The sequence below is a fragment of the Camellia sinensis genome, chromosome 2, assembly GCF_055761805.1.
Source record: "Camellia sinensis isolate YWXY chromosome 2, ASM5576180v1, whole genome shotgun sequence".
NCBI lineage: Eukaryota > Viridiplantae > Streptophyta > Magnoliopsida > Ericales > Theaceae > Camellia > Camellia sinensis.
In genome coordinates this window covers 159,475,999-159,503,981 of record NC_138962.1, presented here as the reverse complement: position 1 = coordinate 159,503,981, position 27,983 = coordinate 159,475,999, and the positions used below count along the sequence as shown (strand labels likewise).

General features: G+C 34.5%; 1 protein-coding gene across 5 annotated transcripts; it reads left to right on the top strand.

The window, feature by feature from the left end:
- Window positions 1–7: 7 nt before the first annotated feature.
- Window positions 8–27,983, top strand: LOC114291664 (protein DETOXIFICATION 43). Of its 5 annotated transcripts, none has more exons than XM_082915975.1 (15): window positions 8–132; window positions 11,480–11,591; window positions 13,437–13,597; window positions 13,968–14,089; window positions 15,226–15,504; window positions 15,719–15,915; window positions 20,458–20,593; window positions 21,153–21,249; window positions 21,371–21,471; window positions 21,972–22,135; window positions 22,370–22,441; window positions 22,563–22,679; window positions 22,834–22,929; window positions 23,034–23,155; window positions 27,680–27,983. In XM_082915975.1, the coding sequence occupies exons 3-15, from the start codon at window positions 13,521–13,523 to the stop codon at window positions 27,732–27,734; spliced, it is 1,635 nt and encodes a 544-aa protein (XP_082772101.1). In that variant the 5' UTR covers window positions 8–132; window positions 11,480–11,591; window positions 13,437–13,520; the 3' UTR covers window positions 27,735–27,983. The 5 variants fall into 5 exon arrangements, with proteins under 5 accessions (XP_082772101.1, XP_082772105.1, XP_082772102.1 ...); XM_082915976.1 differs by lacking the exon at window positions 8–132 and adding an exon at window positions 10,733–11,268; XM_082915979.1 differs by lacking the exon at window positions 11,480–11,591 and having other exon boundaries at window positions 63–132.

Below are 27,983 nucleotides of genomic sequence, written 5' to 3'. Positions count from 1 at the left end.
AAACATTATAAAAATGATGTAAGAAAGTGAAGAGGGGGTACCTCAAGGGGTGAAGTGTATGTTGGATTTGGGTTTGTTATAGAGAACTTGAAGAACTTTGCCGTTCTCTTTAGTGAGGACTCTGAATATAAGGTCAGCTTTGCTTTGCATTCTATAATCTATATTTCTAACTTTAGGTTATTTATTCCTTCATATGATTCTTCTCCTTTCACTTTCTTTTCATACATTGCCATTCTAAAACTAGATTAGATCAAATGATTGGTCAATATTTTCATGTCCTCAGTCCAAATGCCATGAAGAGGTCACAATTTAAGCTTTATTGAGTCAAAATATATTTTTCTGTTGAGAGAAAGCCCAGTTTTGATCTTCTGCTTCAGGCTAGTGTCACTCTACCCATAATTCAAACAGTACTAAGTGTGAATTGTATTTGTAATCACTATAATTTACTTTTTGTGTCAATTTTATCTTTATAATTTTATTTTATCAATTTTGTATTTGAATTTTTCATGTTGTGTCAATTTAGTCTAATTATAACTACTCTTTAAAAATTAAATTGAAATCAATAGGCAAAATAGTCAACTTCCCAAAGTGATTGAGGGTTGACATCAAATTTAAAAGGATTACACCTCATTTTTATATTTCTGTCACCCCCATTTTCAATAATTTTCTAACTGCAATTTTACTACAAACTAAAATTAAAAAATTTGATAAATTATTTGGGATGCATAATATTTTTTAAAAGATATTATTTGTTCTAACGCCTACTGCTATCACCTCCATCACAAAATCTTTGACCGTCATCACCGTCATCTCTTACACCTTCAGTCACCAACATAACCATCCCCAGTCCCTCCTTTCCCTACTCTATCACCATTCCTCCTCTCTTTTATCATTCGTCGGCGCCTCATCGATCTTCCATCCAAAAATTTCTGGATTTGAGTTGCATCTGAACAAACTTAATTTGTATAGACTTATGTCTCAAAACAAACTTAAAATGTTCAAACTTAAACACCCAAAAGTAGAATAAATTAGTTTTATTCACCAAACATTTTAAGTATGTTTAGCGTAACAAGTCTGAATATTTTAAGTTTATTTGGGACTGAAAATCTAAACAAAGTTTCAATGGCTTTGTTTTCAAATCACACGGATGTACTAAAGATTATACCAAACCACTTTCAAATAACTTTCAAATAATTACAAAAACTAATTAAGAATTAAATAAATATTTTTAAACTATGGGATCTATTAATAATCATACAAATTCACTTTCAGATAATGAGGAATAGAAAATGTTTGAAGAGGGGTTGCGGGGTAAGAAAGTATTACGTTGAGTTGGGATAACGATGAAAGCTATGACTTATTGTGAGACGAAGTAGGGCGCGGTGTAAGAGGAAGACGATAGCCACTAGGGGAGGAAGATGGGCTGTATGTACGAAGAGTCTAAAGAACTTGTTTGGTGTGGATTGGATAGAATTCAAAACTTAAAATTAAATTTGGGTCAGGCTCAAGTATGGACAATAGGAAACTCGAGCAACTTGAACCGAATCATATATATAAATTATTAGCTATGGATGATGATAAAATTATATCAATTATGAGATCATATTTATCATTTAGAACAAGTATACAACATAAAACCCTTTCATTTCTTTTTTGGGTAAATTACACTGACATTCCTTGAGATTTCTATTTAATACAGATCGCTCCCTCACGTTTGAAAAATTACACTTACTCACTGTCAGATTAAAATGACATATTTGCCCTTTAGCCTTTATACATATAAAATAATATTGATATTTTGTTCATGTCATTTCAAGAGAAAGAATAATGATCTTATTTAGGCCTCGTTTGGGAACAGGCAAATTTAGTAACTTTTTGACTATTTGGCTAAAATATGAGCTAAAAAAAACTAGTATGTTTGGGATGACTATTTGGCTTTTTACGAAAAGATGTGCAAAAAGTAGAGAGAAAAGAGAATCTTTGACTTTTTTGTATGAGTTGTTGGTTTTTTGGCTAATTTAGTAACTTTTTGACTTTTTGACTGAAATGGAGAGTTCCCAAACGAGGCCTTAGTTTAATACACACAAGAACTTAAATTTCTTTATTTTTCGTGTTTTTTTATTATTATTTTTACTTTTTTTAAAATTTTTTAAGTAGTTTTTTTTATTTTATTTTTTAGATTCACCTAATCTAGATATACTTAAGAAATATAATATTTTGTGATTTTTTTTAATTCACCAAATATAAAAAAAATACAAAAATATAAAAATTCAGTAATACTGTAATAAATGTGAATGAAGATGTTTGGTAATACTGTTATAAATGTGGGTGAATGGACGAGAAAAAAAAAAAAGAAAAATTCTATTCATATATAGAAATTTATACAAAAAATATCATAAAAATATTGTGATAGTAATATTGTTATAAATATAAATCATGTTTATGGGTATTTTGCTTTAAAATAAAATGTCACCATTAAGTTATATCATTGTGTTTGAAAATTTATATAAAATTTATGTTTGTATATCATCACTCTGTTCATGTAGAATTTAATGATGGAAAGGTGTAGAATATAATCATGATGATAGAAATAAGAAATCGTAGGAAAAGGGACAAAATGATCATTTAGAAAATTTTAGAACATGACATCAGCTATTAATTTGTAATGAGATTGCAAATCACAGGGGAGGAGACATAATTTTTCAAACGTAAGAGAGGAATCTCTATTGACTAGAATCCTCAGGGAGTGTCAGTATAATTTACCTTTCTTTTTTTCATCGAGAAATGGCAAAGACAATATATGCAACACATCGTTTCCTTGATTCTCATCTCTCTCTCTCTCTCTCTCTCTCTCTCTCTCTCTCTCATTATCTCTTTCTCATTCATTAATAAATTACTATTTTTGATATTATTCATGATTCCCCCCTTCCCCCCCCCCAAAAAAAAAAAAATGAATATGGCCTAACTTTCACAAATTAATAAGCCTAATTGGAAAAAAGAAAAAAGAAAATCAGATTTATGGGTAATTCAGGCCTAGCCCAAGTTGAATTTATTATATTCGGGTTAAACTTGGACAAACAAATTTGGATTGCAAGTCTAGCTTGAATGGATTTGAACAAATATCAGTACAATTCAAGTTAAGTTTGAATGGATTTGAACAAATCTCAGTGCAATGGAATTAAGTTTGAATAACTTCTTAACCTAACCGACTCACCAAATTCCATCCCAACTCTAGTGTTTGTATATTTTCCGACCAAGTCAAGAACTACAATCCCAATTCCATAACTCTTTTGACTATCATCTTCTTTGTTGTATTAAAACTAACTTTGATCTCTAAAATATGTTTCAACAAAACAAAATTTTAAAAGAAAAACTCATAAAAGTCCCTGAACAAATTCCAAAGTAGCCATTTTATGTCCTTTTTTTTTGGCAATCACTTGTTGTGTGGACTGATTTCCGCAATAAAGAGAAAAGGAACTTCGTGGACGAACCTTGGTGCACTGATAGGTGAAGGCATGCACAAGAAATAGATAGTTAAGCTGCCCGATAGGGGTTTGGTCGAAAACCCCTCCGACGGTCGAGTCAATACCAACGTCTGGTAAAGGGAAAGTAGAGAAGACCAATGTGTATAAAGAGAAATGAAATCGATCCCTTGCAAAGGGGAGCGAGGTTACCTTTTATAGAGAGGACCTGACTTGCTTACCAAGTTCCTCTCTCCACCACATGGTATAGTCGTTATGCTAGTCTTTCCTTATTGGAGGAGAGTGAAGACTTTGGTAGGCAATTCTGCTATTTGCAAGCACCACGCATTCTTTCAACACATGGTATTGGGTGATCTATTCAAGCCTAACTCAGCTTAACTCACATGTTAGGGCTAGGCCCATCTTTTCAACCCTATTTCGAAGTATAGATGGGTGCTTGGGCTAGGCCCATGGCCTTGTCCACTTCAGAGTAGGGAAAGGGCTAGGACTAAACCCGCTACTTGGCCCACTTCAGAGTGGGAATGGGCTTCGCCCATAATCTTGCCCACTCAAGGTATAGAAGGATGCTAGGGACGAACCTCCATCTCGGTCCATGTTGTATTGAGCCTTTTCTTTGCCTTTGTATGGATGTGCTTGAGTAATTGTGCCCCATTCACTTGCCTACTTAAATATAATTTTGTAATTAATATTTCATTAGTCATATTTAATTTATTATCTTATGTGCTATTTTTGCATTAATGAAGTCTATTGCTTTTGTCCATGTGCAAATTACCATCCCCTTATTTGGAAATAACTACATAATTCTCTTGTAATTTATGAATTAAGGTGCACCGGTAAATATTTCATTCAACTTAATAACAAATGTGAAACATATGCCAAATATAAGAGAATTATATGTTCATTTTCAAATTTTAAGCAGATAAATCGCACATAAAATAAAGTACAAGGGTTAAAGTGCATTTTTTTCTCCTAAACAAATGATGAAAATATTCATATTTTACACACTTGGGTTACTTATATATGAGGATATTTTAATCTTTTTTGTTAAAATATTGATTGGCCTAACAATGCATTTCAGTTTACAAGCACAAAGAGATTATGTGATTATTTCTAAATGAAATGAGAGTAATCTGTACATAAGTCAAACCATAATGAAATAAAGTGAAATTTGCCCTGGTAGATTAAATATGATAAACAAATGTAATTATCTTTAATATTATTAATAACTTAAAAAAATTACATAGCAAGTAGTCATGATTAAGCACCCAACATAGTTCTCTAGAAAATGTGATGACATAAAATGTTCTTTAACACTATTAAAAGAATTTTTCCAGATAATTAGAACCTAATAAGAGAAAATAAAGCCTACACTAGTAATAAAACCAACTCCTGAAAATTTGACGGAAGTCACTGCTTGCTTTTTGCTTAAAAAAAAAAAGAAAAAAAAAAAAGAAAAAAAAAAAGGATATTTAAGTCGTAGAAAAAAAAAACAAAAAATCGACTATTTGCCAAACCAGCTGTTAACAACAAAATCTACCAAAAATATCTACCATAGGAGGGGGATACCTATTCATTTTTTAAAATTTGTTTCCATTTTTTTAATGTTTTATTTTTATTAATAAAGTATTACCTTTTGTCCTATTAAAAAGTTGGACAAATTACATACACCTCCCTCAAGATTTGGCTAAATTACAGATACTCCTGAGGTTTTAAAAATTACAGATACTCCTGTGGTTTATATTTTCATAACAAATTGACCCCTGAGGTTTATATTTTCATAATAATTTGCCCCATAATTTGTTATGCAAATAATACTTTCAGAGGGGGTATATGTAATTTTTCAAACCTCAAGGGGTATCTGTAATTGTGCTAAACCTCAAGGGAGTATATGTAATTTGCCCTAAAAAGTTCTACCAAACCAGACTTTAGTCTAAAGAAATTAGGGATAAAAACTTCCTATAATACCACTCATAATATATATAAATTGACACTTTGTTTGGGGTATCCTAAATAAGTGCATTTTTATCTTTTTGGACTAAAAAGTTGAGGAAAAAAATATGAATGTTTGGGTTAATTTTTTGACTTTTTATAAAAAAATGTGTATTAAAAAATTATATAAATAAATGTATAGGGGAATAAAGTAATAGTGTAGGACGTATGGTTGGAAGCAGCGCGGTAGAGGGTGCGTAGGAGATTGATTCTCTACTTTTCGGGCAAAAATTTGTCGGTTCTATTTGGCCCATGGGGGCCTACCATGGGTCCTGTTTTACTAATCGGAACCGTTCAATATGTAGAACTCGTCGAGTACTATATATTTGCAAAAAATCACGTTGATTGGATATCGATAGCTATCTGATCATGATAGTTTTTTTTGTTAATTGTTAACTATAACACCATCCATTTTTATACAAAACTGATTTGATCATATATTTAGCGATATCTGATACACATGATTTTTAATAAGTATGTAGTACTAGACGAGTTCTATATATTGCATGGTTCAGATTATCAAAACGGGACCCATGGTGGCCCCCACGGGCCCAGCTCTACCATCTAATTTAATGAATATTTTACTCCCTATTTTTTTTTCCAGTCACTGACGGGCCCATCACGTCATACCTTGTTAATTGTATTTTTTTTTTATTTGTATTATTATGTGGATATTATTTTTTTAATATTTTTTTTAGTGGATAGTGTTAACTTTTTGACTTTTTGAGTAACTTTTTGACTTTTTGGCTTTTATAGTGTATGCCAAACCAGGCCTTAGGCCTTGTTTGGAACAGATTTTTTTACTAATTTTTTCAATTTTTAGTTAAAATATGACATAAAAAAAATTAGTATGTTTGGGATGATTTTTTAATTTTTTACGAAAAGATGCCAAAAAGTTACCAAAAAAAACTAAAAAATCAACCACTCATGCCAAAAAGTCAAATATTCCATTTTCTTTCTACTTTTTACACATCTTTTCATAAAAAGTTAAAAAGTCATCCCAAATATACCAATTTTTTTTACATTATATTTTAATTAAAAAATTAAAAAATTACTAAAAAAATCTATTCCCAAACAAGGACTCAATGTGTAATTTAGGAGTTATTCCTAACATTGTTGCACCCATACATGTAATTCAAGAGATAAAGTGGATAGATTTTCTTCTATTGTTTAGCCTTGGGAAAAGAGGAGGGAAAGATCAGATTTTAGAGGGAAAAGTTATAATTGTATTTCATAACTCAATTTAGTAAAATTCAATATTAAGTAAAAATAAATTATGTTTAATAACCATAATTTATATAACTTTAAAAAAAAAATTAAATACCTCTAAAAAAATATTACAAAATTTTAAGTTACGGACTTCTTATTTAATATTGTATGTCTGCTAAATTTTCTATCTTTTATAATTACCTCACCATTAAAGTGTATCGTCATTATTTCACTAACGCCACTACCATTCTCACTCTACTACCATCACCACTATTGCCACCATACAAATCACCATCATCGCCACCATTAAATTGATTAAATTCAACACATAAATTTAATACATATTTAACAATTTTCAAATTTAAAAATTCAAGGGTTGTTTTTTTTTTTTTTACAAAAAGATGTGTAAAAAAATAGAGATTTGATATGACCAAAAAAATGTAAAAAGCTAAAAAAGTGCACTTTTTTGGTGCTAGCCAAACAACTTCTCAATATTCACATTTTACTACATAATTTTCTACTTTAAGCAAATAACACCTTAGTCGCTAGTGTAACAAAATGAGCCTATATCTATATAACGAAACAAGACTGATTTTGAAAATGTGTTAGAGACATTTGTCCTATGTGGACATTTGGATGGCCCAAATCAATTCTAAGGAGAAGATTCAACCATTGTCTGTGAGATCATATAGTACTAAGATTTAGTGCTTTTCTGTTTCGAAATTTAAAATTCATTTTTCAAATTTAGTATTTTGAAATTTTGATGGTTGGCTTAGATTGGGCTTGATTATAGTGGGGAGTGCCTTTAGACATATATTACTCCTAATAATAAATGTTAAAGGGATATATTCTCATTCCAATTGTTTATAAATGCATCCTAAAACTTGTCCACGGTATCTAAAACTAAACAAAATTGTTTGAGCATACTAAAATAAATACATCCTTTAGCTTTAGTCTTACCAGAATCCACCTTAAAAAATACATCATTTGGAGGCTGCTAACCACCTTTGGCAGATACCAACCAATCACTTCTTATCAGAAATCATCTTCAATTACCACCTCTTGCTAAAAATCACCTTTATTCACCACTTCTTGATGAAAATCACCTCTAACTAACATTTTGAGCAACTGGCAACCACCTTTAGCACAATCTTTTTTGACCATCAAGAAGCACCTCCAGCAATGAACCACCATATTTGACCATTGACAAAACTTCATTCGGCCATTGGATGAAGGGTGATTGTTGTGCCATCACTGCTATTCGGGCAATAGGGCCCACTTTGAGTCTTACCTTGATGATTCAAATCATTCAATATTTAAGATTTTTCAAGTAGAACGTTCTTATAAAAAATCTAATTGATCGAATTTTAGTAGCACTATGACAAAATAAATTTTGTATTTAGTTTTTTACTCAAAATCACACTCATCATTTATTTTTATTGATACAAAATTTATTTAATCATAGTGCTATCGATTTTCAATCAATTTGATTTTTTACATAAATGTTACTCAAAAAATCCTAAATATTATACGGTTCGAATAATTAAGATGAAACTTGAAATAGGCCCCATCGACTGAATAACTGTTGTGCAAATGGTACAATAGCTACCCTTCATCCTTGGCCATTACCTCTTGTCAACTACTTCACCAACTTATTTTCAAAACAAGTTGTTAAAAATACTTAAGTACCAAAATATGATTTTTGTTTTTGTTTTTACCAAAAAATAATATAAACATGTTTGATTTTTTTATTAAAAAAAATGTGAAAGTTATCAAATAGTACTTTAGAATATTTTATTAATGTTGAAATTTTTTTTGACATAACATGTTCACAAAGACGCAATAACACAAAAAATAAAATAAATTGTTTCAACTAATATTCAGAAAATTCTAATACAAACTCGATACGACATGACATGAACACAACTAGTATGATAAAATGCCTTCTTTTAAAAAAAAAAAAAATTCTAAAAGTTTGCTAGTTCTTCTTGAGTGATCCTATTTTCACGCTTTAAATTTTTAGTACCCATTTTCTCTCAATACACACTAAAATAATTAAGTGCATGCTTTCATTTTATATGAATCATCCAATGACCATATTTGAGCAATATGATCTCATATATATATAAGCATAAATTTGAGTAAAAATTTCATTAATGACAAAAATAAATTTGACAATTATAAAATCGAAAATGATTTTTTCCCCAAAAATCCCCCCCCGGAATCCCCCGAAAAATGAAGAGGGGGAAGGCAAGAAAGAGCGAGGGAGAGAGAGAGAGAGGAGAGGAGAGAGGGAAACAGAGAGAGAGAGAGGGAGAAAAGAGAGAAGATCGGCCGATCGCAGCTCTCCGTCGCAGCTCGGCCGATCGTCGGCCGATCGCAGCTCTTCGTCGCAGGCCGATCGTCGCAGCAGCTCGGCCTCCACCGCGCCTCCGCCCCTGGTTGATGGCCCTTCCCTTCTCTTCTTCTTCTTCTTCTTCTTCTTCTTCTTCCTTCTCCCCTGGTTGATGGCCCCTCAAATTCTTCTTTTTCCTTCTTCTTCTTCTTCGTTTTTGATTAAACCAAAAAAAAAAAAAAAAATTGCAAAAACGACATCGTTTTTCAAATTCGGGCGATTCGGGAGGTTGGGTTTCGAGCTACCAATCACGATTGTTATAAAATATTAATGTTGAAATTTTTGAATAAATATTTGACAGTGGAAAATATTTAGAAAAATTACAAATCAGTGATCTCTTAACAAAATAATTACAAATTAATAAAAAAAAATTATAATTATAATTATTAATATTCATAAACTTTACCACTTATTTAAAATTGTTTTTAACAAATTACACTAAATTGTAGTTTCCCTAAACATTTACATGTAGCTAGAAATACACTAAAAACTTAGGGTCTGTTTGGTAACGTTTATGTTTTCAGTTTATATTTACAAAAACATAAACTACAAACGCGTTTGGTAATTGACAAAATGTTTAAAAATTTTAAAAAATATAAAAAAGAGTGAGAAATGGCAAGTGGCGGCGGAAGACGGTGGTGGAAAGTGGTGACGGTGGATGGTGGGTGGTAGCGGGTGGGTGGTAGTGGTGAGTGGATGGGTGGCGGTGACGGGTGGTGGGTAGTAGCGAGTGGGTGGTGGTGGTGGTGGTGGTGAATGGCGGGTGGTGGTGGCAGGTAGGTGGTGGATGGCGGGTGGTGGTGGTGGGTGGTGGTGGTGGGTGGGTGGGTGATGGTGATGGGTGGGTGGATGGGTGATGGTGGCGAGTGGTGGGTGGTGGTGGCAGGTGGGTGGCGGATGGCAGGTGGTGATGGTGGGTGGGTGGTGGTGGCGGGTAGGTGGCGGGTGGTGGTGGTGGGTGGGTGGGTGACGGTGATGGGTGGTAGTGAGTGGGTGGTGGTGGTGGTAGTGGTGGCGGGTGGTGGGTGGTGGTGGTAGGTGGGTGGTGGATGGCGGGTGGTGGTGGTAGTGATGGGTGGGTGGGTGACGGTGGCGGGTGGTGGGTGGTGGGTGGTGGGTGGTGGCGGTGGCGGTGGCGGGTGAGTGGCAGGTGGCTGGTGGTGGTGGGTGGTGGATAGTGGTGGCAGGTGGATGGTGGCGGGTGGTGAATGGCAGTGGCGGGTGGATGGCAGATGGGTGATGGTGGCGGCGGTGGCGGTGGCGGTGGCGATGGCGAGGGGTGGGTGGTGGTGGCAAGTGGGTGGCCGGTGGTGGCTGATGGCTGGTAGGTGGGTGGTGGTGACGGCTGGCGGGTGGTGGTGGCAGGTGGTGGTGGCGGGTGGGTGGTGGTAGCGGAAAATGGTGGTGGAATATGGGTGGCGGGTGGTGGCTAGTGTTGGGTGGTAAAAAAAAAAAACTGAAAACTCAAAATGGAAACATATTTTTTGAGTTTACATTTTTTGGCCAAATTTATAAACTGAGACCACTAATTTATAAACCGAAAATTTACCAAACAAGTTTTTATTTGAATTTTTAAAATTTTTATAAATATAAATAGAAAACTGAAAACGTAAGTGTTACCTTACCTACAGTGTTGCAAATTTATATCCCATTGATTTCCCAATATAGAGACTTGAGTCACGGTTGAACATGCCTGAGTAATTTTTAACCAAAATTTGAATGTGTGATGCCCTTCTATCTTGTGTTGTGATAAGCTATTGAATTGAACATACTTGTGATGAGCTATTGAATTGAACATACTTCAATTGAGTGATCATTCATGAACGTGATCAGATGTACCAACACACAGTGTTCCAATTTCCATTAACCCAATCGAACGAAATGCAAACCCTGGATTCGCGCTTGAGACTTGCCAATTGAAGGAAATGCAACTCTAGATCAAGATCCTATAAAATGTTTTCCCGATCTCTATGAATTTTGGTTCACTCATTTCCCTAATGAATCGAAATCCAACACTCGTTCATGTGGTTGATCACTGCAAGGAGTACATGCGGCGAGAGCTTCATTCTTCTTCGATTTCGTCTCTCTCTCGAGGTTCAATGTCCTCGAGACCCGGTTCATCTTTGAAACTTTAGTTTAGTCTGTGTAGGACTAATGTGGGAACAAAATTTCATAGGACTCCACAAAATGAAGGTAGCAATGTGTTTTTTTTTTTTTCAACTTTTATGATTGTTTACGCAGTTGGGTCAGTTTCAATAATATGCCTTTTAGACTAGTGAATCGACAATTTACCAATTTTTGTAACCATTAGATTATGAAATTGCTTGTTGGGTTTCATTTGTTTATTCGTGTGTAATGTTTTTGTGATTTGCAATTTGATGCATTTGTTTATTGAACTTTTTAGGTTTTGATAGGATTGGATGGATACAATAACTTAATGCTTGCAATATTCTATTTGGGTGGCATTTGGGGAAGAAATGGCACGGATCTTCGCAATGGTGATGCACAGACAGCCGGTCTGTCACTATTTTGTCTCTCTGTGTGACATTTTTCAATGATAGTGATATTGCTGTTTTGTTTTCACTTGAATTAAAGGTTCTTGATATGTTATTATCAGGGGAGTGTAGATCCAAGGGAGGTGTTATATGCAATTCCTTTTTCACATTTCCTTAATAGTCCAGACAAATTTGCGGTTACTTATTGCTCTTAAATTTAGTATTCAATATGTTTAATTATTTTGCATTGAGATTGCCATTATGTGAATTAGTCAGAGCCAACCTGAATCTTTGTTTGAATCTTGATCAACTGTAAATTTTGCAAAAGTAATGATATATAAACAGATAAGTTATACATGAAATTCGTACGGAATGATGTGTCAAATTGTTATTCATCCATTTTAAACTAAGGTAAAAGACCCATGAAAGTGACTTGTTATTTCAAAATTGTCATTGACACAACATTGAGGTAGGCTTTTTTGTACAGAAATTTTGTTTGCAAATCACTTTCCAATTTGTAAATCTTTAATTTGTTCATGGAAACATTTTTGCTTGCTTCTGGCATAATTTTGTTTACAAGGTAATGTTTATGCTTTAAAAAAAATTAAAAAAACAGTAATTGCTTTGGTGCCGTATGGCAACGTTTACAATTTACTATTTTTAATTTTCAAAAAAACATTAAACATGTTTATGTTTATTTTGGGTAAAAATGAAAACAAAACATGTGTTTGATACACAAATATTTTAAAATTTTGTTTTGAAAACAAGTGAAAAGGGTGGTTGTCGACAATTGGAGATGGTAACTAGAAGTGGTGGTCAGCCGCAGGAAGTAGTGGTCAAAGATATTTGCCATTGGTGAGAGGTGGTTGGCAGTGGCCGGAGTTGATTGATGGCCACAGGAAGTGGTGGCCAAAAGTGATTGCTGGTGGTCAGAGATGGTGGTCGACTGACTGTCTAAGGTGGTAGTTGAAGGTGGTTTTCAACAAAAAGTGGTGGCCGAATGAGGTTACTGTCGGTGGTTGGTGGTTAAGGGAGGTGGTTGGTGGAGTAGGTCGTTGGCGATGGTTGCCGATAATGATGAGTAATGGGTGGTGATTGACAAAGGTGGGAGAAATAAGAAGAAATGAAAAACAAATAAATAATAAACAAAAGAATAAAACCAACTCTTTTGTGGTCTCAAAATTTAATAAATTTTGGAAACTGTTTACAACTTTTTGAAATTGAAAACAGAAACTAAACAAGTTTTTGTTTACAGTTTTCAAAAATTTTCTAAATAAAAAAATATAAACTATAAATATAAACGTTACCAAACAGGCCTTTATGTTCAATTGTGGGAAAGAAAAATCCACAAGCATCTTCCAAGTGAAAGACCTGATATTTTTAGTTATTTTAATAAATTCATTTGGGTACCCGCTGCAAAATCAGTTACTCTGTTTTCTTGTAAAGTCCGCAACCTTTTATTGCATGTTATTAAATTACTGAGACATCCGTTGACGGTATGTTGTCTCCAAGAACTGAGGTAGGTTTATACTTTCACTGAGTTGATAAGTAGTCTATAAATTCACTTCAACTTTTCTATTTGAGCATACTCGTGCCTTTTCTTTTACTGTATCTACTGCTCTGATATTCCTATTCATCACTCCGAGTTAAGAGGTTGGCTTTAAATCGATGTCAACATTGCTCTTAAGCGTGCTTTGTTTACTGGGATTTATTTATGTGTTTTTCTTGCTTTTAGTTTTATGTGGACTTTGATAACATGTGTACACTTCCTTTGCTATAGCCCTATTTGGTTGTCAAAAAACAATCATGAATATGTTTTCTTATTCCTATGCAGCGCATGCAACTTAATTATCCTGTTCCCTGCAGGTTTTGGATAGGAAAAGTTGGTTGAGTCAGTTGCATTGAAAGTGCTTAAATAATACACCATAAGGTTTCTGGAGTTTACTAGTCATGGCTAAGAATGGTGATATGCCTGTGCAGGAGAGAAAGTGGAAGTTGCCACTTTTTATTTTCTTCAAAGATGCCAGGTACAGTTCAACTATGTTGTATTTGCAAATTATCTCAAGTTCTGCTAGTGCTACGTAGGTGGCAAAGAATTTGTGTTGTTAATAAGAAACATGATACTGATGATTACGAGGAAAGCTTCAACCTTTAAAAAGTATCTATTTCTTGATTGTGACATGCTTAGCAAGATGAGTTCATCTCTTCAGATAGAGCAGACTGAGATTTGATACTTGCAGTTTAGCTCGGATTGTTTTGTTTTCTAAGCGGTGCATCATTTATTTATAATTCCAGGGAACTTTATCATTCAGTCTGTCAGATACTTTCTCTGAAAAGGAATGTAACAGATATATATGATTCTACTGGCTGATTTTTGTTCGGTAAATTGTTTTTTAGGCATGTTTTCAAGTTGGATGCACTTGGGGTGGAGATACTGCAGATTGCATTCCCTGCAGCGCTGGCATTAGCTGCTGACCCCATTGCTTCTTTAATTGACACAGCATTCATTGGCCGCTTAGGTCTGTCTTTATGTTCTTTTTTGTTTTCTCTTGAATGACCTTGATTACTTTTTACTTGGATAATTTCTTGAGATAATTGCTCCTTGTGAATCAGGTATGCTTTTAGTTCAAATTGTGAGATCATATCTCACTTTGAGGGCAACTCTACCAGTTGCTATATTATTGTGCTATTGCTAAAATTTATCAAAAGGGGGGGGGGGGGGGGGGGGGGGGAAGAGTGGGGGACTCTAGCAGTGTGCTATCATTGTGCCAAATTTAGCATGATGCTATCCACATCATTGTATTTTTAATATAAATTCAATAACTTAATTTACAAATAATTTTTTTATTTTAAGATAACCTTTATATTAAATATTTGTTATTCAAAATAGAATTTGAAAGAATTCCTTCGGCAAATACTAATCATTGAATTTTATTTAATTCAAGTATGAATAAAGCTAAATGAATTGAAGTTTTAGATATATTAATTACTGAATTATAAGTTTAGTTTAACAATACTCGAATACATATAATTTGGTACATGTGGTAGAAATTAAATCATGCTAAAAAATAGCATTTGCATTGCTGGAGTGGGTTTCTCAAAATATTGCATTTTGATATTGTAGTGTGCTAAATTATGGCATTGGCACGAGTGAAACAGCACAATCTACTGGAGATGTTCTGTATTATTGCCTTCATGTATCAACAATACAACAAATCTTTGTATTTTTGTGGTGGTACCACTATGAAGATTATCAAATAAATTTTGTTCATTACAACAAGCTCAACAATCTACATGTTAGCAAGTTAGTAGTTAAATTACCATGTAGGTCAATGCCTCTCCATAGACTCGAACCTAAGACCTCACACTAGCACTTAAGTGCCCTCTCAAAACCACTTGGGCTACAGCCCGGGTCTTCAACCACATTTTTGTTCGTGTACTACAAAATCAGTTACTACTGGCATTTTTAGATGGATCAAATGTCACTGTTCGGTGTGTGGTCTAGACATGTAATTAGCCATGACTCACGAGGGATGCAGTTGTGCAATCTAGCTCATCGAGATCCCTTTGCAGAGTTTCATTCCTATAATAATTTATTCGGATGCAGTTTGTTGAGTAAATTTTGGTCCTTCAGATAATTTTTGTTATCTTATAGGTCCAGTGCCACTTGCTGCAGTAGGAGTCTCAATTGCTATTTTCAATCAAGCGTCAAAGGTTACCATTTTTCCACTTGTCAGCATTACCACTTCTTTTGTTGCTGAGGAAGATACTGTTGGTAGAATAAACAGAGAGGCTCTCGAAGATGAGAATACAGAAAAGATTTCAGCCAAAAAGAATGAAATGAAACAGTTGACACTGGAAGGTGTTGTGCTTGAGAACCTGGAAGAGGGTTTAGGCACAATCTGTGAAATGAAAGAGTTGATGCCAGAAGAAGGTATCGACCAGATAATTTGATCTACATATTGCCATTATGTTGGTGCATACTAGGTCATGTAAATTGGCTTTTTTAACCCTTGTCAAAAAAAATTTATGTTTATGTTTAGAACCTTATGAGGTTCAATAGCTTTATAGGTTCTAGGAAATTAGCAAATGCTGACTAAACCTATCATTTTAACATCAAGTTATTGCTTCTGTGCTTTCTTACTCAGATTTCAAAACAACTGCATACAAATCTCCAACTGTCACTACTAGCAGTCCAAAGAATAAGGCCAAATTAAAAAAAGAGAAGCGTCACATTCCTTCAGCATCTACTGCAATTCTTCTGGGATGTATCCTTGGCATCCTTCAGACCATATTCCTTATATTCCTAGCAAAACCGATCTTGAGCTTCATGGGTGTGAAATCTGTGAGTATCTCCTTTTTTAATTAAGCTAACTTGTGTATTTATTGTGGATGTTGTCCCTCTACATTATAATTGTTTACGTTGCTGTTTCTTTTGTGTATGCTTGTTACCAAACTTAGATTAACATTTTGTTTTAAATTTTTATTTATTTATTTATTTTTTTGTGATGGTTAATGTACTAAATAAATGATAACTTCAATTTGCCAAATTTTTGGTGAAAGAGTAGAAGTAGAACAGAGTTTCTAGGAAAATTGATCCACTAGCAATTTATATTTCTGAATGTAAACATTTTATACTCTTGTTCCATTCCGCAATTCAAAAATTGTTTTGCAATTGCTTCTATTAAATTTGTTCCTCCTAACGACAAAAAACTAAAAAAATAAAATAATGGATTTAAGATTAATGGCAAGCTAACAACGAATGAGAGTGTTGGGAGTAGATTGGCGAAAGAGTCATAGGGCATTAAAAACTATACTTAGTATAAGCCTAATGCTATATTGTAGGATCTCTTGGGCGGAGGGTCTGTGGACGTCCGATAGTTAGAACCCTCTAGGTCTAGTTCCACGAGTGCAATGTGAAATAGAATGAGAGTCTAAATTTGACAAATCTATCGAAAATTCACTAATCACATGAAATGCCAAAAATAGACTACACCACCGGACTCAGAGTCACCACTTAATCTTTTGGGAAAATTAGGAAATCTATAACTCTTGCCAAAGGCCAGTGTCTGTCGTAATCAAAGTGTCTCGGTTTGGGAACTTAGGTATGAAGGGGGAAGATCATGAATTAAGCATCCCCACTCATCTAATCAAAGATCGGCCTCTTAATTCTAGATGAGATTCATTACCAATATATGCCTACGTTCCGATTATTAATGCTAAAATTACTATGTGAAACAAACAAGTATAAACTAAATCACTTACTTTTGAATGTTTTGATTTCATGAGTTTAGAAAAGAGTTTTAAAAGTGTAACTCAAAGAAAAGATGAGTCTACATGCATGGAAATCAATATCTTCCGAACTTTAGTGAAATAACCTCCATCCGCTGGCATCCAAAGAGATATATCAAGTAAGCAAGTAGCCGCATGGTAAGAATGCTAGACATAGTAAAGAAAACACACACAATTGGGATGTCAAGATGAAAGAAGCTCACCTAGTACTCCTCAGCACCAAGCCAAGCAAAAAGGATTAGAAAAACATGCATGATCTTAGATGCAAAGAAACTAACGCGATACACAAATATAACTAAAGACTTGGCTACTAACATGTGATATATGAACCATCTCAAGACATGGGATAACGCAAATAATTACATAAAAGGTAAATAGAAGAGAGATAAACCAAGCCTTATGTATGAAAAATGGATGCAAAATATGAATAAATTATGAATAAAGAAAGATATGATGCCAAGAATATGGAAAGCTCTAAATGAGAGGGATAGAAAGAGATGAGATGGATATACATACATCTATACTAATAGAGAGCAAAATGACAAGGATAATGGAAGCGAACTATATTGACCAAGCTATAAGATAAAACACATGAAAAGCCACCAAGCATCACAAAATACTACATGATGATCATAGAAACAAACAAATGAAGAATGAAAATGAATCAAATCCTATGAAGCATCGACACTTCCCCAGGGCTTGCGTACGAGTGTCGGACACGAACACGCGTCGAACATGCTGTGGACATGTGCCCGACGACGCGTGTCCATGTCCAACACTCTCTAATGTGCCCCCTATTTTTTTTAAATTTTTTTAAAAATTTTTCCAGTCGGACATGCCATGGACACGCCGTGACACTTTCCGGACGCGCGCGAGGTGGATCGAAGATGCCCTAATTGTTGGAGAAGAGACAGAGAAAGAGATCGAGGGAGGAGAGGAGACAGAGAAATAGAGAAAGAGATCGAGGGAGAGGAAGAAACCCAAACTTGTTTAGATCAATCGAAGAAGCCTGAGGTATTCTTCTTCGTCTTCTCTCTTCTTCTTCTCTTTGTCTTCTCTGTCTCCTTCATCTTCTTTGTTCTTCTTCTTCTCCTCCCTTTTTTGTTTCACTCTCCCTTTTCGTCTTCATCTTCTCTCATTCTCTCTGCCTTTTCTGATTTCACTCTCTCCTCTTTTGTTTCTCTTTTTATTTTTTAATTTTTTTTTGGGTTCTATCTTTTTCTTGATTCACCCGTTTCTCTCTCTCTCTCACACTCCCTTTTCGTCTTCATCTTCTCTCATTCTCTCTGCCTTTTCTGATTTCACTCTCTCCTCTTTTGTTTCTCTTTTTATTTTTTAATTTTTTTTTGGGTTCTATCTTTTTCTTGATTCACCCGTTTCTCTCTCTCTCTCTCTCTCTCTCTCTCTCTCATGTTTCTTTCTCCTTTATTTTCTTGATTTCTCCCCTCCTTTTTTTTTCCTTTTTTCTTTTTTTTTTAATCCTTATTTTTGTTAAACCTAAAATTCATAGAATACATTATTTTTATTTAAAAAAACTCATTTTTTATTAAAACAAATTTAAGAAATGTGTTTATTAATTTTATTATTTTTGTAATTGTATAAGAATTAATGATTTTCTTTTTATTTTAGACATGTAATAAATAAATAAAATTATATATATTAAACATGTCCCCAACATGTCATGTCTCCCATTTTTTGAAAAATTGCATGTCCGCGTGTCCGTGTCGTGTGTTCGTGTCCGTGCATCATAGATCAAATCCATCATTCTCATCATAGAGGAGATGGGATGCTGGTCTTCCTCAATCACTAATGGATATAGAAAATCACATGATGATCATGGAAGCAAAACAAGGATGAGAACTGCCATAGATGATAGACTTCTCTGATCATCAAAGATATGGAATATCAATGATGATTATAGGAGACATACATAAAATGGAAGCCAAACAAGAAGCAAATCAAAGAAGTGAATATGAATTTACATCATCTCTCATGGAAAACAGTAAATAGATACCCAAAACCATGTTAAAAGTGGATGGAGAGAGTAGATTACAAGTCACTTCTAGGTGGAACAAGAAAGTAGAGAGAAGATGAAAGAAAATGAGATTGAAAAACACTTTAGTCAACAATTTAAGCGCATGGATCACCCAATTAATCCCACAAGACAATCCTAAAAGCTCATTAGAATATAAGCAAGGATTGAATTATGAAAATTAAAATAGTTTGGATGATGAGAAAATTGGTGAGAAAGTGATGAAAATTGAGAGAAAATGAAAGCAAACACAACAATTATCAAAACAAGCTATAGGGTAGGACTAGAACCCTCTATACAAGTCCAAAACTAATCTAAATTATCCAAGAAAATCAGAATATCGAGCGTTTGGGAGGTGAGAAAATGAGAGAGAAAGTGTTACAAAAACTAGAATTCAAGTAATCCAATCAATCTTACGGAGGGGTGGCTAATCCCCTCCATTATCCACAAGGCCCAATCACATATTAAACAATTAAATTCAAAATTTCAGAGTGTTTGGCAAGAGAGAAAATGGAAGTGAAAGTGCAAAGAAAGTTGAAGAACTTACTTTTAGTGATGAAGAAATGCTTCTTGATTAGAAAACCCTCTTTCAAGCACCCTCAAGCTTCTAGGATTAGACTTGAATTCCTAGCAGAAAGTAGCTTCAAGCTCCAATGGTGAATCTATAAGTGTAAGTATAGAGAGAAAATTTGAAAGTCTCAAAAGGCTTTGAGATCAAAGATGAGTGTCTCTATGCCTTGGTAAACCCTCTCCCCTTCCCAATTAGTGAAAGAGAGGTGAATTTATAGGCTGAAGGTTGCTTGATCTGTAATTCGCTCAAAAATTGCGAAGGTGACAACCTCACATGCATGGGGGGCCATCTCCCCGAAACTGCTCTGGTTCTTGATAATTTTGTATGGCCATCCAAAAGATGCCTAACCTTCTCTTTTATGGCCGGCCAGCCAAAATATGGCCAGCAAGGCATAAAAGTTGTACGGCTAGACTAAATTTTGTACGGCCGAGACAAATTAAAAGGAAAACCAAGGTTTTTCGAGAGAATTCTTCTTCTTTCCATTCTTTCCCACTTTGTCTTTGCTTGGTTTAACAAAAATCACAACATTTTGATTGAAAAGATGAGCTTGAACATCATGGCAATGATCGGATTTGTGCATGACAAAAGATCATTTTAAAAAAGGTTTTTAAAGGTCTAAAACATTTGGCCAAAACGGAAGAAAAATGTTAGGATCCGCTTTCAAACTTGAGCTCTATGCTGGAGAAATCGAAGGTAACACGCGTTCCGGATTTTCATCCTTGGGTGCTTAGGAAAGGGCGCCCAAGTCTTAAGGCGGGTCAAAATGGGATGTCTACGTATGCTTCTACATAATTGATCCCATTATAACATATTTAAAGATTTGCATCTAGGAATAATGAATTCAAACCCAGCGGTTTATATGGCTATGCTCTTGTCATACTATGTGTACCACATTCTCATTTTTGTTCCACATACCAAAATGTTACATGCATTATTAATCTTATGACATTGTAAACAGCTATGAATAATGAAGCCTTTCTTGCATTGTGCAGGGCTCCCCTATGCTAAATCCAGCACAAAGATATTTGACTTTAAGGGCACTTGGTGCTCCTGCTGTTCTCCTCTCTTTGGCCATGCAAGGGGTCTTTCGGGGATTTAAGGACACCAGAACTCCCTTATATGCCACAGGTAAACATAAATTTCTAGATTTATATATTATTTTCTTTTTTCTCAGTTCACTCTTTTCCTTTGCAAGAACAATCTCAGCAACTAGTAAACCATATCTTTTCTCTGGAACAAAACATAGTAAATATTCCCTCCGTCCTAAAATATTAGTCCCTTGTTCCATTTTTCATTATCCCAAAATATTAATCCCTTTTCAAAAATCAAGGACTAAAATAACATGAATTTCTTATTTTGTCCTTCATTTAAATTCATTAACATTAATATACAAAATGTATATTTATGACAATCGATGTTCCCAAAAAAAGTCAAAGGGTAGTTATGAAAAGTCAATATTTTTGAAGTGTAATAATTGTACCACCGAAAAAAGTTGGATTCCCCAAAAGGGACTAATATTTTGGGATAGGGAGTAATTTTATAAATCGTGAATGTCATGGACTACATCAAAATTGTTATGAAGTCTCTTTTTAGTGCAGAAAGTAAGTATTTTAGACATCAAAATACACCCAAACTCCTAGAAGACATTTCAGCAAACTCCCTTTAATCTGGTTTCTGTCTCATGTAGTTGCAGGAGACTCACTGAATATAATACTGGACCCAATTCTTATATTTGTGTGCCATTTGGGAGTCAATGGTGCAGCCATTGCACACGTTCTTTCTCAGTAAGTTATAGTCAAAGACTTTCCACCATATAGTGCATATTTAAATGTAGTTTTCCAAGTTTAATGTCTTGATCTTCCAAAGACTCTTCTCTGACTATTTATACTTGTAACGTTTTTTCAGATATTTAATTTCAGTGATCCTCTTGTGTAAATTGATGCAAAAAGTTGTTCTCTTACCTCCAAGTGTCAAAGATTTGCAGTTCAGTCGGTTTCTTAAAAATGGTAAGGAGTTTAATGCACCCACTGTCAGAAGTTCTTTTTTGTTTATTGCAGCCTAGATGGAATAAATACACTGTCATATTAAGGACCAAGTCTCAAAAGTTTCATTGATGAAATATTCAGAAGTCCATAGCCTTCTATTTTGTCTATGGCCTTCAGTTTACAAATTCAATTTTCTTACTTTTTAAATTGTCCCCAAAAATGTCGCCTTTTGCATGTGATCACTAATTAAAAGGATTAAGCAGTAGTATAGTTCTTATGAACAATAATATCATCTTAGCTATTGAATACTTTAAGTGAGAAAAGGTCATAAAACTTACGAATGGCTTGCTTTTCTCGTACTTGATCTTATCCAAATTTGTTTTTCTGAAATGAACAAGTCACTTTTTAAGGATCAAACCTCCCTATTGACTCTCCTTCTTATTGTTTACTTTATGAATAATAATTCCTATTAACTTCAAGTTTAGTTGTCTTTTAACAACTTTTTTTCTGCTTGGACACAGGTTTTCTATTGTTGGCAAGGGTAATAGCTGTGACATTCTGTGTAACCTTAGCAGCATCATTGGCTGCGAGACTTGGTACAACACCTATGGCTGCATTTCAGATTTGTTTACAGGTCTGGATGACCTCATCGCTTCTTTCTGATGGTTTGGCTGTTGCTGGACAGGTATGGCCACCTGCTGGTCTTTTTAATTTTTCCACTTTCTAATATTTGGGAGAAATTCTTCTATTTATTCAGGGAAGACAATGTGAGAAACTCTTTTTTGTGTGTCTCCCTCCAATTTCTGACAACCAAAGAGAGCCTAACCAAATAACAACGAAACTCTGTATTTTTGTTTTTTTCCAATTGTGACATAAATTGATCAATCAATTAATGTTTTTCTCTCTCTCATTCTTCCAGGCTATCCTTGCTTGTGCGTTTGCTGAGAAGGATTATGTGAAAGCAAAAGCTGTTGCAGCTAGAGTGTTGCAGGTAAACCATTTTCCAATTATTAGTGTACAAATCGTTCTCTCAACAAACCCAATTGCTTTGTTACCCTCTTCAATTTTGATTATACAAAGCCTAAATATGTTTGAGAGGTTCTATTTTGCAGATGGGATTTGTACTGGGTCTGGGGCTCACTGTAGTTGTTGGACTTGGGTTGCAATTTGGATCTGGAATATTTACGAAGGACAAAAATGTTGTTCACCTCATTAGTATAGGCATTCCGGTAATTCCATCTACTGGCAAAATGGCTACTTCTTTTTTTTTTTTTCCTCTATTGCTAAAACAAATTTACAAGCAAAGAAATATTTGTTTTCATATGTCAGTATTGTTACTTATTTCGTGAGTCTAAACTGAAATTTATGATCTACTCCCATCAGTTTGTAGCAGCTACACAACCAATCAATTCATTGGCCTTTGTTTTTGATGGCGTGAACTTTGGAGCATCAGATTTTATTTATTCTGCATACTCCATGGTAAGTATACAAGTGTTTCCTCCAGGCAAGGAACAAAAACATATTTTTTTAAATTTTGTCTATATATACTCCTTTTTAACTAAAAATTATTATTGTATCATCAGGTTCTGGTATCTGTAGTGAGCATTGCATCTTTATTCCTTCTTTGGAAAAGCCACGGCTTTGTTGGCATATGGTTTGCTTTAACCATTTATATGGGCCTGCGTGCATTTGCTGGGATTTGGAGGTAATTTCCTTTGTTAATTCCGTGAATAATTAGTCCATTTCAAGCACATTTCCAGTTCAAAACTGATGAAATTTTAGAAGGAAACTATAAATTGGACCACTTTTCTTATTTGACACATTTATACTCAAACCTGCCCTTGTAGAACCTCTATTGTCTGCTAGTTGAAGCAACATGCCAGAAATATGAATCACATATACTTATTCAAAAAAAGTCAGATCATATCATATGTCTCAGATACCTATATTCCTCGTATACTTGCAGAATCCGATACATTCTAAAAGTATCCATAATTTGATTTTTTATTTATTTATTTATTTATTTTTTGAGACTTATAGTATACTCTCTCTAGCCCCTTAAGTAAGATTAGATGATTAGACTAAAAAGGATTTTCGGGAGCGAATGGATGAGATCTTACAGGAGATACCCGTAGGAGAGAACCTAGTTATAGGTGGAGATTTTAATGGCCATGTAGGCATAGATAAACTAGGCTATGAAAGGGTGCATGGTGGATACGGTTTTGGTGATAGAAATGAGGCTGGAGAGCGTATCTTAAATTTTGCGTTCGCTTTTGACCTAGTGGTGGCCAATACTATGTATAAGAAGAGGGAGGAGCATTGGATAACCTTTAAGAGTGGGTCAGTTAAGAGCCAAATAGATTACTTTTTAGTAAGAAAAGTGGACCGCCTACAATACAATGATTGTAAGGTGATTCCTGAAAAGAGCTTGACCTCTCAATATAGGTTTTTGGTACTAGATTTATGTTTTAAAGGGCAATACCAATTTAGGAAGGATGGTGGGCGTCGTAGGACAAGATGGTGGGATCTAAAAAGGGATAAACTAGAAATATTTAAGAATAGAATGGATAAAGAAGGTATTTGGGACTTGGAAGATGATGCTAACACTATGTGGAACTCGATGGCCAATTGTATGAGGAGAATCTCTAGGGAAGTGTTCGGACAGTCAAAAGGAACGGGACCCAGCTCTAGGGAAACTTGGTGGTGGAGGGAAGACGTTCAAACGGTAGTTAAGACAAAAAAAGAGTGTTTTAAAAAGTGGAAGAAGGATAGAACTGAGGAAAATCTTGAGAGCTATAGATTGGCTAATAAGGAGGTCAAGAAAGTAGTGAGAGAGGCTAAGTTGAAAGCTTAGGATGACCTATACACTAGACTAGATAGTAAAGAGAGATAGAAGAGAGTATACAAACTTGCTGAGATACGGGAGAGGAAAACAAGAGATTTTAATCAAAGTTAAGTGCATTAAGAGTGAGGATTCGAAGGTATTGGTGAAGGATGAAGAGATTAAGGAGAGATGGAAGAATTATTTTGAGAAACTATTAAATGAGGAACATGGAGGTACGTCAATAAGGGAAGAAATAGCCAGTAATACGATAAATCAAGACTATAGGTTCTATTGCAGGATTAGGAACTTTGAAGTGGAGATTGTACTTAAGAAGATAAAATCAAATAAGATTTTAGGACCCGATGATATCCCTATTGAAGCTTGGAAGTTGTTTGGGTAAAAAGGGAGTTGCTTAGCAAAATTTTGTTGACTAGGCTATTTAGCAAAATTTTGTTGACTAGGTTGTTTAGCAAAATTTTGTTGGCTAGGAACATGCTAGATGAGTGGCGGAAGAGTATTTTAGTGTCAATTTATAAAAATAAAGGAGATGTCCAGAATTGCAACAACTATAGAGAAATTAAGCTAATATGTCATATAATGAAAGTGTGGGAGAGGGTGATGGAACGCCGATTGTGAGATATAACAGAGGTGTTAGAGAATCAATTTGGATTTATGCCTAGAAGGTTAACAATGGAAGTGGTCTATCTTTTGAGGAGAGTAATAGAAAAGTGTAGAGAGAAAAAAAAGAAACATTCATATAGTGTTTATCGACCTTAAGAAAGTATATGATAGAGTGTCTCGGGATATAATATGGTGGATATTAGAGAAGAAAGGGGTGACAAAAGGTTACATTGATGTGATTAGGGACATGTATGAAGGGGTGGGGACCACTATTAGATCACCTGCTGGAGAGACAAATGAACTAAGAAGCACGGGTGCGGGTACGAGTACGGTAGGGGTACGAGTGCGGGTACGCCGATACGGCAAAACCTCAAAAAAGTAGGATACGGGTACGGCTGCGGTACGTCGATATTTTTTTTATTTTTTATAATTATGGTTAAAAGATCCAACCTACAAATTGAAATTAAATATCAAAACTAAAAAGTATGATTGATTATTAATTTTGTTCTAATTAATTTTTATAATTTTGTTCTAATTAATTTTTTTGATTATTAACATTATATAAGTATGATTGATTATTAATTTTTGTGTTCTAATTTATTAATTTTTTTGATCTATTTTTTTAAATAATTTATAAAGGCTATATATATAATATATAAATAAAAACATATCATACACATATATAAGTATAATTTATAAAAACATAAATAAAAATATATAATAAAAAAATAAAAAGTTATAATAATATAATATAAATTATAATTTATACTATATATATATATCTATATATAATATCTATATCTAGGTTATAGCTAAGAGAGAAACAGAGTCGAAGAGAGAGGAGAGAAATAGGCGAAGTGAGAAAGAGAGAGAGAAAGAGAAGGCGAAGGTCGTCAAAGGTCGATCGAAGGTCGTCGAGGTTGATCGAAGGTCGTCGGAGCCGTCGGAGCTTCAAACCAGGTACTCCTCTCTTCTCTCCTCTCTTCTCTGTTTCTTCTCTTCCGTGTTCGGAACAGCTGAGTTCTACCGTACCCCGGCGTACCCACGGCGTACCCAAGCCGTACCAGTTCTCCCAAACGTACCGAGACACTGTTTGCCGTATCCGGTACGCATGCAGCCGTACCGGTATGCGTACCAGCACCCGGTAAGTACCCGGTACGAGTACGGCACCATTTTTGGAGTACCCGTGCTTCATAGCAAATGAATTTCCTTTCACTGTAAGGTTACACCAAGGATCTACCTTAAGTCCTTATCTTTTTGTTTTAGTTATGAATGAGTTGACGAGAAATATTTAAGATGACGTGCTATGGTATATGTTTTTTGCAGACGATATCGTGCTAGTGGATGAAACTAGAGAAGGAGTTAACACAAAGTTGGAGATTCGAAGAAAAGCACTTGAATCTAAAGGATTCCGGATAAACAAAACTAAGACAGAGTACATGGAGTGTAAATTTAGTAACAGTAATAATGAAAGCAGAAGAGAAGTAAGATTGAGAATTAAGAACTGCTTAAAAGTGAACATTTTCGTTATTTAGGGTCAATCATCACAACGGCGGGAGAGATTGATGCGGATGTGGCCCATAGGATTAAGGCGGGATGGAGTAAGTGGAGAAGTGAGTTTGGGAAATTGTGCGATAAATGAATACCCACTAGACTAAAAGGTAAGTTCTATAGAATGGCTATTAGACCAGCGACGTTGTATGGGACGGAGTGTTAGGCAACTAAGAAACAACATGTAGATAAGATGAATGTGGTTGAGATGAGGATGCTAAGGTGGATGTGTGGCAAGACTAGATAAGACAAAATTAGGAACGAGTGTATTTGGGAATGGGTAGGAGTAACACCAATAGAAAATAAGTTGAGAGAGAATCGATTGAGATGGTTTGGTCATATTTAACGGAGACCAACAGAGGCAGTAGTGAAGAGACACGATGCAGTGAGGGTAGATGGAAGTATTAGGGGACTGGGTAGGCCTAGATTAATGTTGGCTAGCGTTGTAAATAGAGATATAGACCTACTTAATTTGACTAATGAAATGGCCTTTGATAAAGCCGCGTGGAGAAAAAGGATTCATGTAGCTGACTCCATTTGATGGGACTTAGGGCTTGGTTTGGTTTATCATATACTCTCTCTAGTTCATGTATCCAAACTATTATGAAATTAAGATTATAATAATTCTTGCATAGCATTAAATGATTGTTAGAATAAACACAAGAAATGTTTTCAGTAACTTCTTGAAAGAAAAATATATATAGTGCGATTAAAATAGTACCTTACTTTTTCAAAATTTATCTAAGTGATATATCTTAAATGTGTCCTACATCTGTATCCATACTTAATAGAAAGTAAGGATAATATATATATATGTATAACGATACTAATCAGGATTTAACAATTAAATAAGCAAGGAACTTGCGTACAACATTTTTACATATAATACTAGCGTGTGAAAGGGAAAAGCATAAGGGTAATATACATAGTTTAAACTTGATATTGAAATGAAATTTTCATAAAATGGAGAAGTCATTCTTTATGTTATTCTTTTTGTCAACAAGTTGTGTTTCCCTTTCTTCTTAGCTCATAGGGGTGTGGAATAAAAGTAGTTTTACGCATTGCAAATGAACAAAAACATAATAAAATTTGGTAGTATTACAAAAGAATGATTATGAAAAGTAGTCGTAGAAATTTGGTTGGTATAAGCACAATTATGCTTTAATATTTGATTATATGGAAAAAAAAAAACCACATTTTGTTGACCATTCATTCTGTTTTTCGCATGCTCAGGATGGGGACTGGAACTGGGCCATGGCGCTTTCTCAGAGGCCAATCATGGAAATAGGATATGAAATTTGAGGAACTTATATAACTCATATAATGTAGTATCATATCAATGTTATTTCCTTTTGTTGGAGTGGACAGATTTGTGTCTGTACATGTTTTTTTGCACCCTTGGATCTGTATCACGGCTAGACGGTTACTGGATAGACTTTGTTTCTGTTCTTGTATTTGTAATCATGGTTCGACCTGGTAAAATAATTTGTGTGTATATATTTACATGAGAACTAATAATCCAAATGTTATTTGCTAA